General features: G+C 47.8%; 1 protein-coding gene across 1 annotated transcript in view; it reads right to left on the reverse strand.

Annotated features, from left to right (window-relative positions):
• Nucleotides 1–19,932, reverse strand: part of DSCAM (DS cell adhesion molecule) — a 104,264-nt gene that overhangs the window by 38,588 nt on the left and 45,744 nt on the right. Inside the window, exons 8-13 of the mRNA XM_006103939.3 lie at nt 19,134–19,251; nt 17,712–17,875; nt 15,865–15,963; nt 12,164–12,352; nt 10,711–11,001; nt 7,391–7,567 (exon numbers count right to left, since the gene is read on the reverse strand). Of these exons, the coding sequence (XP_006104001.1) occupies nt 7,391–7,567; nt 10,711–11,001; nt 12,164–12,352; nt 15,865–15,963; nt 17,712–17,875; nt 19,134–19,251 (1,038 nt within the window). The remainder of the gene's footprint in view (nt 1–7,390; nt 7,568–10,710; nt 11,002–12,163; nt 12,353–15,864; nt 15,964–17,711; nt 17,876–19,133; nt 19,252–19,932) is intronic.

Consider the following 19,932-nt stretch of genomic DNA (forward strand, 5'->3'; position numbering starts at 1 on the left):
CATTTTCTGGGCTTGAGCAGCACTCCTCTTGCTGCACATCAACAGGGCAGGAGCTGCTGCCTGCCAGCTGTTGGTACAAGAACATCGTCCCAAGCCTCTTCTTCTTGCCCAACACGCTGAACAGCCTTTGATGTTGCCAGTCACATTTTCCCACTAATTTCAGCTCAATCTGAGCTTTAGACTTTGTGACAACTTTCTCCAACCGCCTCCTACTCCTCCATGTCTGTCGTTGGCTCCGTGCTCCCCACTTAATCTTTCGGGTCAGGAAATGATGCCAAAATACTACCAGGAGAGTCTAGTTATACTAAAACGTGGAAGAAGGAATTTCAAAAAGTACCACTTGCTCACTCTCTGAATGCACAAGGAGGGCTGGGAAATGATGACTGAGGTGGATTTGATGATCAGAAGGTGACTGGTCCTCTGCCTGCAGGAGCGCAGTTTCATGTGGGGGGTGTGGGTAGAAGTGACACGTGAGGAGATGGGAGCCATGGAGGGGCAGGGTAGCTGAGTACAGAATACTTTCCAAAAATTCAAGGGGGAACAAGGTAGAGAGAAGGGCAGTAAGTTGAAGATATGCAAACTAGAAGGAAGACTTTTTTTAAATATAGGGGAAGCCTGAGGAGTAGTGAAAATAGAAATAAAAAAAGAAAGAAATCAAATATTTTTGATGGGAAAAATAAAATGATAAAGTAGCTATGGATACTCTGTTCATACATCTCCTGATTCTGTTTCATTGATAAATCTTTTTAAAAAAAATATATTTTATTGATTTTTTTTACAGAGAGGAAGGGAGAGAGAGAGAGCATTAGAAACATCGATTAGCTGCCTCCTGCACACCCCCTACTGGGGATGTGCTCGCAACCAAGGTACATGCCCTTGACCGGAATCGAACCTGGGACCTTTCAGTCGACATCCACTGAGCCAAACCAGTTAGGGCTGATAAACCTTTTTAAGCTAACTTAATATTGATGAAACAGACTATTTCTTTTTTGAATATCCCAAAGTCTGAGAAAGTTTCACAGAAAGAAATCTGGGGTAGGCGACAGTGAGCTGGGCTCCGAGTTCCATCATCATTGATCTATAATTCCGGACACGTTCCCTTCCATTCTCATGTCAGCAAAATAGGGCACAATGATGTCAGGCTTTACACATGACCTATTTGCACAGCGAGTAAGAGGCGGAGACAAGATAGTGTGCAGCACAGCGCTAGGGAAGAGGAAGAAGACGGGGCCCTCCGCTGATTAACACACGGTTCAATGAGTTCCTTGGAAGAGGCATCCCCAGCCGGGTCAGGAGCATCCGAGCATGGCTCCCTCCATCCCTGTGTTCCTTTTGTGGACCACGGACCATCGCTCCCACCGTGGGTCTGCACATGGCGGGGGCGTCCCTACCAGCATGGTGACACAGGGCACAGTGCAGCAGGGAGAGGGCGCAGGGAGGCTCGGGCCCTGCACTGTGCCAGCGTCCAGAGTCTGAGCTGCCTCATATCTCACACGCTCACATATGTCTTTAAAAAAGAGGACTCTCAGTCACAGCCACATGATAACATTTTCATTTCTGAAGTGCTAGCTAAGGACCATGGAACATGCCTCAACTAGACAGTTACCTGCACACACCCTGAAAAACCAAAGGCCAATGGCGGGGATGGGGGGTGTGGGGTGTGGAAGACCTTACCCTGCACTTTAGCATCTATCAATCATTCTTATTTGCAAGCTTCCTCACAGCAATCCCTGCTTTTCCATGGGATTGAGATGGGTGTCATAAAGCAGCTATTTCATAGGGGCCATATGCCTGCATTTAAGTTTTGACAATATCGCAAAAGGACGTCCAATCATCAGCATGTTCAATTGAAAGGGGATTCAAAAACACAAAATAAATACTCGAAGAAGAAGACCATCAATACCTGCCACCTGAGAACACAAACACGGACAGGACAGACACCAGGCAGGACAGACCTCCATGGCTGACGCCAGCTCTCTCGCTCCCAACAGGACACTCCCTGGTCCTCACTCACTGGTCCTTATCCCTGTTGTCACCCACTATTTCTTTGCCTCCACTCTCTAATACAGAACCCTTGTTACTTAGCTCTGCCTAACAAGTTTGGAGATTTGAAAGGATGGTTTTGTTAAGAAATTAAGCAAAGAAAGAAAGAACAGGAGGAAGGAAGGGAGAAAGGGAGGAAGGAAGGAAGGATGGGAGGGAGGGAGGGAGGGAGGGAGGGAAGAAGGAAGAAAACACAAAACCAAGAGTTTCAGAGAACATGGCTCTGAGCCCATCAAAACCACTTTGGACATTTGTTGACTTGGCGATGAAGTCTCCGGGCGGCACTCCCAATTTCTTCACCCACAAATACAGAGCAAAAGTAGGTTTAGAGTTGTGAGTGTGTGGAACACAGAGTTTATTCTTGTATTATTATTTATTAACCATTGGATTATTTTCTACACAAACAACTGTACACTGACTTTTGCCCCGCCCTGTATTGTGTCTCCCACGCACAGAGCTCCTCGGACCGGTGTCCTCCATCCTCATCGACTCAAAGTCCACCTCAGGTCTGTGGGTCCTTGGGCTCCTGGGTGCACACTCCTCACCCTTCAGATTCATCAAGTTCAGGCCATTACAGAGGAGGAGAGCTTTCCCCTCAGTTGCAGAGCAGATAACTGACATCTCAGAACTCAGAAAACGCTGGAGACGCCTCATGGCCCAGCCTTACACTGTGCCCGTGCAGAACCACGGGACCGAATGCTCTCTGCGGATGGCCTTCCATAATATGCTCTCTGCTGACCGGCTTCATAATATGAGACCATTTCAAAACAAGTTTAACAAAGGGAAGAAGGGCATTTGCCACAGAAGCATGGTCACATTTTCTATCACCCACTGATCTTTATCTGTAGCTTATCTGAAGTCTTGGAAGTAGCTTTATGGCTTGGCACGTGGTGGCTGTGCCAACATAACCCTGCACCCTCTCCGGTAAACTCCTTCAAGGAGGAAGCTTTCAGTGATCCCAGAGTTGATTACTTGGCATGGGGATCACTTTTTTATAAGGTTAGGGCTGCTGGGATCCGTGGCCCAGCCAGTGACTCATCCTATAACCTTGCCCTTCAAAGGGTTTAGAAGTGGGAAAATCAGGGCATCATTAAAAGCAACTGTGGCTTCTGAACTCCTGGATAAAGGTTAGAGATAGAAAAAATGTAGCTCTCACAGACAATTTAGACGTTAGGAGGTCGCTATGCTCTAAAATTAGTAAAGTGCTCAGGAAGAGAGAATATAGGTTGGCTAAATTGCTTGAGTCCCATTTTCTTTCTTCTCTCTCGCTCTCTTTTTCTCTCTCTCTCTTTCTCTGCCCTCTCCTTTTCCTTCCTTCCTTCCTTCCTTCCTTCCTTCCTTCCTTCCTTCCTTCCTTCTTTCCTTCCTTCCGTCCTTCCTTAAAAAAACATATTGTTGTATCCACCTAACTAGGTTGCTTGTCTATATTGTAAAACATACCCTACTTAGAAACATTTAGTCATTTCTAGCAATCAAAGTCAACAGTATGAAGTTGGCCTCGTGTAGTAACTTTAACAGTGCCCATTAGTAACCCCTACAATATTTGTCTATAATCCAAATTTTCTCATTCCCATTTTTGATCCTGATTGCTGATTGCTCAGACAACTTTGACATATTAGAAATGTCCTTATTTTGGACAATAAAAATATTGTATGGAGCAACTCTTTCCATACACGCTGCAAATACATTTGAACTCATTCTGACCAAGGCACAGAATCTGTGCCTTATGTGGGTCAGGTTGTAATTGGGCGATTCTGCTAGTGAACTCTGTTTAATACAGAGGCAACTAGGATATTAAACTCTGTGCCTGCAATTTCCCTCCCTGTTGTTACTTAACATTTCAGGGGCCCTGTAGGACTAACAGACAAAGGTCTTTCTGGGGCAGAGCCTGGCATTTCAGAAAGTCCTAGCCACTCTCTCCCATATGGGACATTTCTCACAGTCACAGGACCATGACCCTGTCCCTCACAGGCCTTGGTTCACGGCCACAAGTGGCCAAGGCGATAGTTCTGGGACAGAGTCTTCGTAATCTTTTCTTTCTGGGACCTAGTCAAACCCGGGGGATAAGTAGAAACGGTTAAGAGGATTTTCCTACGGGGTTTAAGAAATGTTGCATCTGGCACATGGTAGATAACAATGGTTTGTTGAATTGAATGTTTCAGTGCATCCGCATTAAAACTCGCCCCCGGGAAGCGGATGGAACTGGGTCTGGCACTTGGCATTCTTGCTGCCCTCCTCTCAGAGCCTTGAGGTGGAGCCTTTGTTAACACGTAAAAAATGCAAGTCCGCAGAGAGATGCCTTTGTCCTGGGCAAGCGGCTGCTCCTCGGCATCCCTCATGAATGCATCCTCTCTGCCACAGCAATCATTTTCTTCCTCCCGAATTTTCTCTGACACAAAGGAAACAACCGTTTCTGGGGAATGAAAGCCCGCGCTCCCTGAGGTGAAACATTGCTTTCCTCACCAAGTGCTTTCCTCACCAAGACCCTCTACAAACCGTGGCGTCCAGAACTAGAGGTGCCTGCAGATTTCTGGACAGAGCCCTTGCGAAGCAGTAACTTACAGGAATGATGAAGAATGAAGGTCAAGGGGGAACGGCCCTCCATCAGTCTAACCCAAGTGTCTCAGCAAGAGCCACCAACAGCTCTACCGTCTTTCCTTGCTCTCGGCAAGGAAAGTGAGGCTGGGCACTGAAGTCAGAAGTAGAATCTACACTAATAAAAGAGAAACATGCAATTGGTGTCACTCCGCTACACTCACCAGCCAATCAGAGCGACTATGCAAATTAACCCAACAAAGATGGTGGTTAATTTGCATATGCAGGCACGGAGCAAAGACTGAAGGCTCTGGCCAGACTGCAGAGGCTTGGCTTCTCCGCTGCAGCTGGACCAAAGGCCTGGGTCCCAGGCCGGAGGAAAACCGGTGCCAGCAGCCAGGGGAAGGAAGGCCTATTGTACGAATCTTCGTGCAACGGGCTTCTAGTCTATATATATATAAAAGCCTAATATGCTAATTGTCCCTCCGACCATTCGACCATTAGACCAGTTGCTATGACGCGCACTGACCACCAGGGGGCAGATGCTCCAACCGGTAGGTTAGCTTGCTGCTGGGGTCCGACCAATCAGCACTGGGCGAGATGGGCTCAACATGCCCTGGAGCCCTTCCATGGTTCCTCCATGGCCCCAATCGTGCACCAGTGGGGTCCCTCGGCCTGGCCTGCATCCTCTCGCAATCCTGGATCCCTCAGGGGATTTCAGAGAGCCAGTTTCAGCCCGATCTCCACAGGTCAGGAAGAGGGACCTCACTGGTGCCTGAATCCATGCACTGGGCCTCTAGTAGCTGGAAAACAGTAGCTGGGAAGGAAGGAGGAAGCGTGGGGCCAGGGGAGAGAAGCAAAGGTGAACTTGGCAGGTGGCTGTAGTGTTGGGAAGGATTGCCTCGACTTTAACCCATTTATCCAGACCCTTACTGTGTCTATAAAAAAATAAAATATGGGCAATTCATAGTTGTCTAAATGCAACCAGGCTGCCTGCATGCCACAAGGACAGACCCTTCTTGTTTGTCTGTTGTTGGCTCCTCAATAATAATGTCCCTAACAGTCCAGGAGACTGTTTTCTGTGAAAGAGGGTTCGCCACACATCCCTCTGGGCTTTCAGTGGCGAACACTGGAAATGAAACCCAGCCCGGCTCAGCTTATGCTGCATTTCTCAGCATACCGGGCAATGATGCATTTCCGTGGCGCTGTATCGTGGAGCTCCCAGCTGACCTCTCCGTTTCTCCCCATTAATCACTCCTTGTCTTGTGCTTACGTAGAACCTGGAGCCCCATTTTAGCATTTGTGACATTTTTGGTTCTATTTCCAGCAGATGCTAATGTGTCTCCCACCTGCACTAAACCCACGCTTCCCAGGCTCTTTCGTTCCACGTCTGCACATCAAACATCTGGGGCAGGGGTAGGGTCTGTGACATCACCAGGTCGGGGGTTAATGCATTACAGGGCCTGTCTCAATGAGCTTGGGGTGTGTCGGAAGCTTCGGGCTGCAGAAGATTTAAACGGAAGGACGGTTAAGTGCACAGATGGAGTGCAGGGCACTTCAAATACTGTAACTGTTGGCAGAGTGGAGACAAACTGGTAGCAACATGTGTTAGTCACATAGAGGGGAGAGCGGTGGGAGCCAAAGGCAGGCGGAAATGTCACCGTGTCCTGCTGCTCTAACTGGATGGTGGTCGATTTAAGGTTTTGCAGAGGAGTCGATGTTTTCCACTTGAATCCTCAAGGTTCGGGATATCACAGATGTGGTTTTTTGAGGGGGGAGCGGGGAGCGTAATCCCAGATTTGTTCCTCAAATGCCACTTTGAAGAATAATCAGAGCCCTGCGCGATGGGATCCCCACTGCACTGACCACACACGCGAACAACTCGGAGATGCATTTTGCCGAAAGGCGGCCCGTTAAACACTCTGACAGTGCAAAGCGGAGGACTGGGCCGCACTTGTCCAGCACAGGTTTTGTGACTTAAAGAACTCTTTGTCCTCACACTGCAGAGCAAGGGCAAGTGTGGGCTGTTGGCCAGGCCTGGACGCAGCCTCCGCCCAGCGCTCAGCAGAGCCTGGCATCACAATGGTGGGGCCTGCCAGCCAGGCGCTCACCCGACCTGGGTGCCCGTTCTCCAGGATTTGTCCTTAGTTAGAAACTCTTACTCTGCACTTCAGCTCAAATTTCTGATTCAGAAAAGTGTTTGTTTTCTGCCTTGTCATGCTCTACGTGTACCATCAGCCTTCAGTTTCCACTTCCTGCCTATAAAACAGTTCCCATCCTGCCCGGCCGGGGTGGCTCAGTGGTTGAGCATCAACCTAGGAACCAGGTCACCGTTCCATTCCCGGCCAGGGCACAGGTCCGGGTTGTGGACTCGATCCCCAGCGGGGGCTGTGCAGGAGGCAGCCGATCAATGATTCTCTCTCATCATTGATGTTTCTATATCTCTTTCCCTCACCCATCCTCTCTGAAATCAATAAAAACATATTTTAAAAAATAGTTCTCATTTCCAGAACACATCTGACAGGTCTTCTCAGAGGAAGCCTAATTGGTGCAGCACTGGCCTTGCTGAAAATGAATGGAACTGGGGCTGAAAACTCATGAGAAATCACCGTCTTTGCCTACGCATGTCTGGGGTTTAGGAGACTGACTGTCACTCCATTTCTGAGCGACTGAGCAGTAAGGTTGTGTGATGTTTCCCTGAAGGCTCTGCAGTCTTGCTGTAGGGTCATCACAGGGCCGGGCAGGGGGGACTGGCTCAGGGGGGACCAGTCGAGTGACCGCGGGCACGGGTGGCGGCCCAGCCCTGACTCACCTCTCAGCCGCTTCAGCCTCTGCTCCCGCCTGCGTCTCCGCACCACCAGCAGGAGCACGAACAGCAGCAGGACCCCCACCAGGATGCAGGAGATGGTCACCAGCATCTTGAGCCCCGCGTTGGTCGTCAGCCCTTCTTCGCTTTGGACAACGGACTTAATGAGTGGAGGGATTGTACCTGAAAGCAGGGCCGTGATGTTAGATGGCTGTTAATGAGGTCGGCATGGCGGAGTTTTAGGGATGACGGGTTATAACAATCGCGCCATGTGATCCGAGGTGTCGGCGGTGATGGGGGGTGAGGGGAGTCTTTATCTAGGTTCTCGCTGACTGATCTACTTGCTCACTCCCTTCCTTCCGCCTGATTTGCAACTTCGTCTGCAGCACATCAGCTCGGGATCGGCACCAAGGGCAAAGCGCACTGCTTTGAAAGAGACTTCATTTTGCAACGTCCTGCTGGGTGCAGAGAGTAGCACAATGTCCAGGCGAGATGCTTAAAAAAGCCACATGCACTTACTTGGCCTGCAGTGCCACCCCTAGCGCCATGAGAGAGGCCAGTTTGGAAAATGGCACATCAAGAAGGAACAATAGTCCTGGCAAGTGGACAGAAGCGATCGGCAGGGAGACTGCACCAAACACCCCGGCTTAAAGATGCCAAGTCCCCTTCCGTTTGGTTATCCACTTGCTTTTTAGCACAGGTGCAAGACCAAGTGTACTTTAGAAACTCTCATTTTAGGTAAAAGAGCTTCAGACAGCTTTTCCGAGGGGAGCCATCCAGGTACCCAACGCAGGCTACTTCTGGACCAGACACTTAATCAGCGCTAGGACATTCAGATTATTTAGAATTATAAGGAAACACCGTAAGCTGCTTTCTATGAAGAGGCTGAATGCAATGGTGCAGAGATGCAAACACAGGCATCCTTCTTTCTGTAGCACCCTCCATCCCACTGTATTCTCCATGTCAAACAAGGGCCAGGAAGCCCGTGGTTTAGAAAAATGTGCAATAATACACTTTCGCCTTGAACAATCATGACCGTTAGCTTGCACTTAGTAAGCAGGGCAGGGAGGACAGAACCCAGTTCTCTATGTGATCAGGACGCATGTCCTTCCAACTTGGCAGTGTTTGGGGCTGGAAACCCAAGTCTGCAAATGCTCAGAGCCCAGGGAAGAGGCACAGAAGGGATGCGGGTGAGGATGGGTCCGCAAAGTCAAGGCAAACACAAGAAAGAGCAGAGGCGTTTGGCGAAAGAAATGGCCGAGGAGAGAGGCAATAAAGAAATGGAAGAATCTGAAATCTGACAGGTGCAGATGTGAGGCTCATTGTTAATGGTTGTTTTTCCCAAAGTGAAGAGAATTCTTTGGGTGGATGTGACCTGAGAGATATTAAAGCTCCATGTCTACGAAACTGGTTCAGAGCAACCCATCATCTTTCGCAAGGAAAATAGAAAAATGTACTCGTATTTCTTAGTGTAATAAAATCATTTCCGATTTCAGGAAATTAAATGCAGCTCACAGGACTTTCTCATGATTATAATCTAAGATCCTGGATAAGTGAGAGCATGGCATTTTTTATGTGTAGAAGACACACTTTTAAAATCTGCAGAGCCCTGTGCGAGTGAGAACCAGTTTCTCATTCTGCGCGCGAGCGGTTTCTAATTAAACAATTCGCTGCAAACACATCACCGACCGGGGCATTGACTGCTCTGGCTTCTGCACAGATTACAGAGAAGCTGCTTGTCCCTGTGATTATCGGAAGTCAATTACTGAAAGTCAATAATCGAAAGTGAGAAATCTACTTGCTACCTACATGGGTCCCTGCTAGCAAAGGACTTAGGGGAAGCCTCAGATACTAAGGAAAGTGTTCGTAAGTGTCCACATCACTTACTGTGTAAACTGTGATGGGCAGGGAGCATGTGGGAAGCGCTCCTTTGCCGGTGGGATGGGGACAGCTTTGAATGATGTCGCGTGTAACCGAGGGCTGGAAAGCTAGAAGAACATCAGCCCAGCAGGATAACGGTCACTGTCCAGGAGCTGGGCAGGCTGTCCCAGGGCTGTGGGGCAGCGTGCCTGGCACAGGTGGGCCCAGGATGGTGCGGCCAATACCAGACAGCTGCCACCCGAGGTCCTTCCTATATCCGTGGGCCCCAGGCCTGGAATGCTGGAGACGCAGCCATTGGTCGTCATCCGGGACAATCCAAGATAAGACGTCCAGAGGAGGGTCCCAGGCCACCTCACCTCATTCATGTTCTGAGGGTCCTCGGGTTCATGGACCTTCTTGTCTTAGGACAGGATGGCCTGTATCCCACGGAAGTTACAGAGCTTTAATGAAACAAGGTCCCAAGTGCACATAGCAGAGGAGGGAACACCCCTTAACCTGCCCTGTGGTAAGTCAAGTATTGGGGTGCTTGCTCAGGCTCAGACTTTCTAGGTTAAGTCACCCACCACCGTGGTCTGCTCTGATCCATGAAGACTGGACAGAAGGCGCTGAGGAGCTAAGCCAAACATTCTGACACACTGCAGCCGGTTTTGTCTTGCGATTAAAGCCCTAATTCACCTGCCAGGTTGCCGGGACTGCTACTGGGGCTTTCTAAACCTCCCCAGACGCAGGCCCTCAATGCTGCCACCTTCCAGCTTCACTGGGTTGGGCCCTTGTTCAAATACCAATAAATGGCCCTCGAATAGGAGCTGCAGAAATCAAGGCTAACGATACATCATTAACGATACAGCATCACAAGATACCTCACCCGGTTTTCATAAAGCTCATGCAAACTTCCTATGTGTGTGTGTGTGTCTGTATATGTATGTGTGTGTATGTGCATGCATGCACATGTATTAGCATCCTGTGACATAATTCTATTCCCATCAGTGCCTCTATTTCTGCTCAGTGACTAACACAAGCCTGTTTATCATGAAAAACTGGTTTTGCACATGCAGTTTAAGTGCTTAATGAGAGCAAAACAGAAAGTTGTATGTGGATTGGGATGGGGCGTGGAAGGGGTGGGAGACAACAAAAGCAATGTTAGCGCACAGTCATAGACAAGGCACAGAACCACGTGGGAAGAGTCCTTCAACCTGAAGAGCATCCTCCTACACCAAGACTCCCTAATGCCAGTCCCCTTGGCCCTCGTCCCTTCTCTCTGGATGACAGCCCTGGTCATGTGGGTCTAATGAGCTAGGGAGCCCTGGAGGGAGGGGCATTGAAGGCTAATGGAGTCTGTGGGCAGGGGTCCCTCTGTGCCAAGGATGAATGTCAGATGGGAAAGAGACAGTGAGCACGTGCACATGTCCCAAGACACAGATAGGAGGGCGGTAGAGCCAGCTTACTGCCGTCGTAGTTGAGCGTGGCGAAGTTGGCCTGCTTCTCCGCACAGCCTGCGCTGTTGCACACCCTCATCTGCAGCTCATACCACGTGGCTTCCTGCAGGTCGTACAAAATGTAGGACTTGGAGAGAGAGGTCCGCTGAGCTGTGGTCCAGACCGTGGTCCCAAAGGGTCTGTACTCGAGTGTGAAGGAGGTGATGGGGCAGCCGCCGTCATTCCAGCCAATGAGGTTCAGCCTCACGCGTGTGGTGTTGATGCTGGCAAAGAGCTCTTGCTCCTTCGAGAACTGGGGCTCTGTGGGAGGAGGCACAACGGGATCAGCTCATGGGACAGTGAATGAGAGCCGCCAAAGGCGTCATGTCCCCCTCAGGCTCCTTTCTCCACCTAGGCAGAGAGCTCAGGACAAGTAGGGCTCGAAGGCCACTCCCAACTGGTCCACCATGGATAGGGTCCTTATGGCTCAGTGGGCTGTCTTCTCTAATGACCGAGGTGTGAGAGGGAGCATTGGGTGGGTAAAGGTCATTTTCCTGTATCTTCTGGTTCCCTGAAGAACAATGCAGTTGCACATATGCGTGTCCTTGAGTGGCTCCCAAGGACCTTCTGCCGTGGGCGCACCTGTCTCCGGGGGTGACCTGACTCCAGAGAAGACAGGGTTGGATTTGGGAAATACCAACAGGGATCCCTCACTATCCGAATGCTTCATGCTGGAGCCCAGAGACCTCATGGCATTTCTGCATAAATCAATCCCTCATCATGCGAACCCTCACCAGGTTATCTGAAACTCAGGTGCCCAAGAACATCTCTACCTGCTCGATTCTCGTGCCCCTGCCATCCAGCCCACAGCACTGGTTCAAATGCAGATGCCAGGGAAGCCTGCAAAGACCCCCTCTTTACCTCCTCACTTACCCTCCCCTACAGCTATGGCCCTCCCTCTTCCTGGGGTCCCAGGGCTGCAAATTTCACTGTAAGATGCAATTTCCCTTGGGGTTCATCTCCTCGAAGGTCCATTGTTTCAGATTAAAATCCCCACACCTCACATGAAAGGTTAACAATCTATCCCAGTCACTTCCCACCTGAAGAGCAGGGTCTTTGAGGAGACACGAAAGTTAAAGACAGAAAGGGTCTAGGGTGAGAAAGGGAGAAGATCACACTAGAAGGTCAAAGGGTAAATATCATATTTCATAGATACTTTATGTTGGCACGAAAGCCCTTGCTTTTCAAATGACACTTCTTTTAGCTACAGATGAGATATTAAAAAAAACAACAAAAAACCAGGATACTCCATAAGGACGAGCCATCCCTCTCATTACTCTGTAACCCAGTCAAACCCATGTTGGGAATAACAGAGCTTAAACACACAAACAAACATGCAAATATATGATGCACTTGTGATGCCAATGTCCCCTTCCATCTGGAAAACAAAGGAACTCTAGAAATAAGAAGAAGGCATACATACCTTTCCCTAATGTTTTCGCTTCTATGATTTCACTTATGCGCCCGGGGCCCACTCCATTTTGCGCGGTGAGTGTGAACTTGTACCAAGTACCGCATTTCAGGTTTTCCAGGCGATAAGAACGTTCGCTTGGGCTGATGGGAAAACTTCCCCACTGCTCACTGTTATCCTCCGAGTATTGCAATATGTAGCCTTCAGAAGACAAGAAACGCATTCAAGAGAGTGTTTTTTGTTTCTACCAGCAGTCGGCTTTTGTTTGCATTTTTTAAAATATATTCTTTTTAAATAACATATTTTTGTTGATTTCAGAGAGGAAGGAAGAGGGAGAGATAGAAACATCACTGATGAGAGAGTCATTGATCAGTTGCCTCCTGCACGCCCTCTACTGGGGATCAAGCCCACAACCCGGGCATGTGCCCTTGACTGGAATTGAACTCGGGACCCTTCAGTCTGCAGGCCAATGCTCTATCCACTGAGCCAAACTGGCTAGGGCCGATGTTTGCATTTTGACAGGAGTTCTCAGAACACTCACATCTTGGGAGAACATTGGATCTCTTCTGGTCCCAGGAAAGTTAACCCAGGCCTGAGAAGTGCCTGGTGATGTAATGATTAGTGAGGGATTTAGGCATTACTATGGTGGCGTTGTTGGGTGGTGTGGTGAGAATAAAACCACTTTCTGTCCGTTCCCTTTTAGGAGGTGGACTGGGCAGAGGGAAATGGACACTCAATCCCTAAACAGCTTCCCTTCAGAGCCCACGCGCCAGATCCTTGGGCATGAGCACGGTCTGAAGCTGAGCTGTTGTTAAGAGACCAAAGCTCTAGGAAAGGGATATATTATCAATGGTGGTGGGGATCCTCTCTACCACCCTCTACTCATTCACAGCCACCCAGAGAATCGGCTCCGAACCCTGCAGCCCTCCCAGCATTGCGATGGGAACCTGGCTTCTCCTTGGTTTGAAAAACCCCTCTAATACATCACATGTACTTTATGCACCTTTACTTCTGCTACAGGTAACAACAACTGGCCATTCTTTGAGCTCTAACTATGTGCGAAGCACCATCCTCAGCCAGTTACTGACATTACCTCATGTAACCTAAGAAGTAGTGATTATTTCCGCTAAGGCAGCGGTTCTCAACCTGTGGGTCGCGACACCTTTGGCAGTAGAACGACCCTTTCTCAGGGGTCGCCTAAGACCATCCTGCATATCAGATATTTACATGACGATTCATAACAGTAGCAACATTACAGTTATGAAGTAGCAACGAAAATAATTTATGGTTGGGTCTCAACATGAGGAACTGTATTGAAAGGGCCAGAAGGTTGAGAACCACTGCTCTAAGGTCCAGAGGAACACTCTGAGGTCCAGAGAGGTTAGGGGACCATCCCAGGGTCTGATAGATTCAAACATCAATGTCAGAATCTAAAGCTCATGCTGCTTGCCCCTGTGGTCACTGGAACATTCCTCCTTGGTATGACCTTCATCCCTGTTACCCCAACCACTTTCCCGGGGTGAACAAATCCTGTCTGCCCTGTCCCTGTCCCCTGTCTCCTAAATGGTCACACCCAGGCAACCAGGGTCTAGCCTGCCTGGTGCATGGTGTCCTTATACCCATCTTGCCCATGAACTCCATTTTAACACTGGCAAAGTGCTGCTCACTTCCACACTACGGAGCCGACTAACCCACACTGGCAGCAGCATCATTTGTCCAAACTTGTCACATGGAGATCACCATCTCTGACTCCTCCTCCCAGGTATGGTCAGTATCTTCCCTACTCCTTCCTCCTCGCCTTCCCTCTCACCCTCTGCAGCCTTGGTGTCCGTTCTCTCTCCCGAGCCTCATTTTTTCTTCTGTGCCCCTGATCTTCACTCCTTGAAGCTCCTTTGATACCTGACAAATCTGGACAAATCAGGTGCCTGATGATTCTGTGTGCTCCTGCTCCCGCCATCATATCCTGACTTCTGCTCCAGCTCTGTCCAAACCGCCTCCTTGGTGCCCGGCACATCCTTGCTATTGGACTCTCCTTCTAAGCTCCTCCATCTCCACCACTTCTAGGAAGCTCTTCTAACCTTTGGTGATGGGAACCCCCATGCTAATGGCATTGGCCACCACTGTGTTTGGGGGATCCCTGGTTACCTTTTCTTGAAAACTCTTCATTTCTAAAACCAGCTTCATCTCTAAGCCCTTCCGCTGGGACACTCCTGTACTCCCTCTCCCTATACTCCCTCTCCCACGCTCCACCACCTTCAGGACCAACACTTCATTTTCTTCCCTTTCTTTCATTTCATTTTAGCCGAGAGCACTAGGGCCCCTTGAACTCTTCCCTCAGTGCCCCATTCCCCCCCACAAAAAGGTTCTCTAACCAGCCTAGAACCTCATGTTACTAAGGAGGCTGTTTTCACTCATCTTCTGACTTCCTGCTGCACCCATCCCACTAGTCACCAGTTCTTGTCATCTGTGATCCGCTTTTCTTCCCAGCTGTCCAGAGTCACTTGAGGAAGTCATTGTGCTGTGATAACTGTGACCACTACAATTTGTGCTGTTTAGCTGCAGCTGGGGCCACCCTCCCACTCGGCAATGACTTTGTTCATCTATTAATGACTCTCTGTGCATTCACACGGCAGCTGTTACAAATCTTACCCACACTCCTCAAACCCACAAATGATCCTCACCCCTAATCACCCAACTATTTTTAAATAATAATCTCACCTCTTTCTTTCCTAAAAAAAGGGAAGATCCTCCCCTTCAGCCAGAGGAGTGCTAATAAATGTTTAACAACTGGCTATTGAGGGAAAAAAAAGAGTCCTGTTTGATAGCATTTCTCATCTGTGTGGTGTGTAAACACCCCGGCCTGGCTGCAGCCTGAGTGCAAAGCTGGGAAGGGATATGGCACCCAGCTCGTGCACTGGAAGGAGCTGGGAACAGGGGCTCCAGCGCCCACTGGCTTCACCCTAAAATGCCCCCGTATTTCCAGTTGACTTCTCACCCTTCCTGCTTCCTCACAGAGAGAATATCCTCTGCCTTTGGGAATCTGAGCCTTCCATCCTCTCTCACCCCGTCCTCTTTGGTCAGTCACCCAGTCCTCACTCTGTGCATCTGCAGCCCCTTCAGCTGGAATGTCTCCCTTTCCTTGGTCTACAACTTGCTCAGAATGATGCTTTCCAAACTCCACTAATGCTAGAATTACCACACTATCTCATTCCATCATTATAAACCTCCTTTATTCCATTCTACTATGCACTCATTGCAAAAGCTCTGGACAAATCAACCATTTTCTATCTAAACTCCAAGTTCTCCAACATTTATTCCTGTACAAGGACAGTAACTGTGGTTACTTGAATGAATGATTGAGTACATGAATGAATGAATGATATTGTATTGACAACATGGGGAAGAAATGGTATGTAGAATCTCAGGGGGGAGGTTAGCACATTTGTTTTTGCTTTCTATTCTGCATTTGTTACTCTTGCACTCAGACAGGAGACACACGATGATTTTGCGAATGGGATTCTGTGGGTGAACAATGCATTTCAACAAACACCATCACAGTAGATGTGGTTTCTTGTGGAGGTAATGGAAGAATTCATCATAGGATGTATTTTTGGGAAGAATAAACGTAAGATTATTGGATGAGGCTGTGTCACTTTACAGCCTGTGGATAATGACAATTAATCAATGATTGTGGACAACCTATTCCTTTTTACCTCTGATCGAGCTGCCCCCATTGTCCCCAGGGAGCCAGGAGAGGGTGATGGAAGAAGATGTGGTTTTGGACACTGTAAGCCGAGGCTGATCTGGTGGCACTAGACAGGAAACAGTTGTTAGAAAACAAGAATTAGTTTCTCACATCTTTAATCTTCCTGAACAGTCATTTACCAAGTCACGTCTATCAGCCATTCATTAAAGAAGTGTTCAAGGTTGCCAAAATATGCAATTCACTTCTGTCAAGATGTCTATTTAGTTGATATCCTGGGCTAAAGAGATAGAGCAGAGTGAATCTATTATTTAAAGGAAATTCAACGACATTTCTACTTGGATTTATATCTAACTCATTTCCTCACCGATTCCTTGAATTTCTGAGTTGCTCATCACTAATTGAAATCTTCTTTAAAGTTACTAAGGAGACATGCGGTATTTTACCCTGTATTTCAACCATGATTCAAGTGAGAAAGATAAGTGGCATCCACTTAGCTGTTCTCTCCTCAGTGATGTGAAAGAGGGAGGACAAGAACGGCTTGGGGGGAAAGAACTACAAAATTTTCCACTTTTTGTAGCTACTCCCCCAAGACACAACACACACACACACACACACACACACACACAGACACAGACACACACACAGACACACACACAGACACACACACACAGACACAGACACACACACAGACACACACACACACACAGACACACACACAGAGACACAGACACACACACAGACACACACACAGACACACACACAGACACACACACAGACACACACACACACACACTGAGCTCCGAAAATCCAAGGTGTGCCACTGAGCAGCAGCATCTGAATTACAATGCTCATAACAGGGTTTGAAGATTGCATACTTTTAACCAATGGGTTTTGATCTTATTTTGGATTAGCTCTGAGGATAATAACGCCAGAGAAATTCAGAATCAGGTTATCCAAATTATAGTGACAGCTTCCCATAAAATGTCCTTTTCTTTACTTCTGAGGGCAGCTGGATATATGAACCCAAAGGCATGAAAAGTAGACCCATCTCTTTCAAGTCACAATATGGTGTCTATCTTCTAAAATGTTCTGGAGTTCTCCTGACTTCCAAGTTAAAATTTCAGATCAATTTTGCATTAGTTTTTTAAATAGTTATAAAAAGTAGTAACTATTAGTTTTTCTTCTTCCCTTCCCTTCTGCTGAGGACAATATTGATTTTATTTTTACTTGCCATGATTATTGCTGTGACAATACTTAAATCCGAAGATTTCTTTACCAATAAAAATCAGATGCATTCACACAGGAACCCAGTCAATGGCCATTTGGGATTTTACACTTAACTTTAATTTACAATCTTAAGTTTGTTGTGTACTTTTATGTATGCTAAGAAAAACTCCACATGTTTTATTAAATACACAATTAAATATTACAGCAATATAGAATTTAGTGTCCTTTTTATATATTGCATATAAGAATTGAGTTAATCAGCAGACATCAAGGGCCTCAGTTCAGACTTGTTTTTTGTGTTTTCTGGGTTACACTTATACATATGCAGAGTGAACCATGCGATTCATGGAAGTTATGGAGAAGGGCTTTGTCAGCGATGCTCACGTGAAGGAATAGGAGACCAGCTCTCTATCTGCAAAAATGGAATGAGTGTGACCTCTGGAATCATGAATGCTTTCTAATTTCTTTGTTTCATTATATTTTCCAGAATGAACATATGTACTTTTTGCAACATGAAAGCAGCAGTGAGCTTTTTCTCAAGGCTGATTTTTAAATGTGCTTCACCTGCCTCTGCCTACAGGCATGCATACGACAAATATCATTACAAAGAGTCCCGCCGTCCTGTACCTTGTACTTGTAAGTTCAAAATGATCTCGTCGGAGCCCCAGTTGTTATTGGCGATGCAGCTGTAGTAGCCGGAATCCTCCGCCTTCACTGTGCGGATGACGAAGCTCCCGTTGCTGAACACGCTCCTCCGCCCATCAATCGTCACCAGGCTGGGCGTCCCGTTACTGCCTCACAGGAAGAAAAAGGCACAGATTAAAGAAATTACAATCCAGGTTAGCTGAGGTTGGGGAAGAGCATAAAGACTCTCTTTGAAGCAAGCAATGCATTTGGATTCATAAGAACTAAACTGTGATTCTATCATGAGAACAATCAGCTGAGTTGTGTTTTTTGTAAAAAATGCTATTCTGACGTGAGTCCCTGTCCAGGGCCTGGATTCACACATGTCCCTGCCTGCCGTGTCCTCCACCACATAGACACCTGTGACTGCCTCTTCCTGGGGATTCCTTCTGTGGGGACAAGTGCCATTTGACCAAGTCATACTACGAACTGGATTTTGGGGTCTCTTCTAGATTCACTTAAAGTTACAGTTGTTCATGATTTTGACATTAAAATGGACAGTGGTATGTCAAGGGGGTGACAAGTTGACCCTAGCATGAAGAGAGTTCCCTCATCATCATTCCCAAGGCCACAGTGGCAATTGTCCAGCCGTGTGGGGTCACCTCAGGGAGAATGCCATCTGACCTTGGGAGCTTACATCCTTCCTTTGGATGAACTGACTTTAAAAGAGATGAGAAAAATGGTCGCTGGGCCAAGACCATTATTTCAATAGTTGATGTCTTCTGAGTGCTTTTATTTGAAAATAGGTACTCTTCTGAATCCATTTTATATCAAATCTTTATGCTCTCTAGTGAATTCTCAATCCTTTAAGTCCTAATTTTTTCCTTTGAATAGAGATGAAACACTTTTAAAAAGTTACATGGACACAAAACATCTCACCCACTTTTTCCCCATCTTCACTGCTATTATTTTAATAATTACTTGTGGGAATGAAGCCAGATTTTACATTAGCAAAGGCCTTATTTCTTACAGTCACTTCTCAGAGCGTTTGAGTTAGGGCTAGTGGGTCCATTATCTCGGAAGGGGAAGAGATGAGTGCTAAGTCTTACATACCCTTGGGCGCATTCATCTCAGTTATATGAGAAATTTACATGAGAAGGTACAGAAAATGTCCACAGAGGACACTGGGTTGGTTAAACTATTTTCCTTATAATCCTTCTTTTATGAACTTAAAGGCTCTGCATTTAGGGAGGATTTACATAGCCGATCAGTTCCTTTTAGTGCTGGAGCCCAGGTCCCTCCCCACCCCCTCCTCTCTATCTGGGAAGAGTGGGTAGGTTTTGCAGCTCTCACTGGACCCAACTCAGTGTCTCCGGTGCAATGACTCAGAGCTCCGCTGAAGGCACACATTGGGTTACTGGTTACCTGTCTTTCATCCACTTCACCGCAGGCGCAGGGTCCCCCACAGCTTTGCACGGCAAGGCGATGTCCTTCATCCACGGGGTCGTCACCGTGCCGCTGAAGGTCAGGATTCGCGCAGGAGCTGCATGCCAAACAGAGAAGCCCGATTAACGTGCAGACCCGCCCACACAGAGGTCAAGATGACTTTCCCCAACACAGCAGCACCCCAGCAAGGGGCCTGCAGCCCTGCCCGTGAGCATCCCTGTCCACGCCATTCTCTGGCACCTGGGTTTGAAGACGGCATTTTCACTGTGAGAACATACACACAGCCGAAAATCCCCACTGTGGCATTTACCCCTTCTATTGACTAAACATGAGGAGCCCACATTAATTATTTGGGGCTTCAGAAGCCCAGCAGCTCCATCCCAGGCTGTGTTTTCTATGAGTCCAATTATTTTTCAAAACACTTTATTAAACAATTCATCTCAACACCCAAACTGCACATTAAAAGATACTTTTAATATCAGAGAGAACAGGCAATACAAAGCATAAAGCTCTGAGGGACGGGAAGAAGTAAAACTGGAACAACTCCTATCGGTCAATGTTCCGGCCTTTCCTGGTGTTATTATATCCACTTGATCTTCAGCACGACCACACGTTAAGGACAATGCGCGTTCTCAGAGAGGCCTCCCTCGAAGGACAACCCTTTGCTCAGGACAGTGATGATGAGGCTCCAACAGGGTGTCTGTCAGGGCAGCTGGCCCAGGGCGCCATTCCCAAGTGGCAGGAGGGCCCAGAGGTAGAGAGGAAAACCTGGGGTGGA

Source organism: Myotis lucifugus, unplaced genomic scaffold (assembly GCF_000147115.1).
Source record: "Myotis lucifugus unplaced genomic scaffold, Myoluc2.0 scaffold_522, whole genome shotgun sequence".
Taxonomy (NCBI): domain Eukaryota; kingdom Metazoa; phylum Chordata; class Mammalia; order Chiroptera; family Vespertilionidae; genus Myotis; species Myotis lucifugus.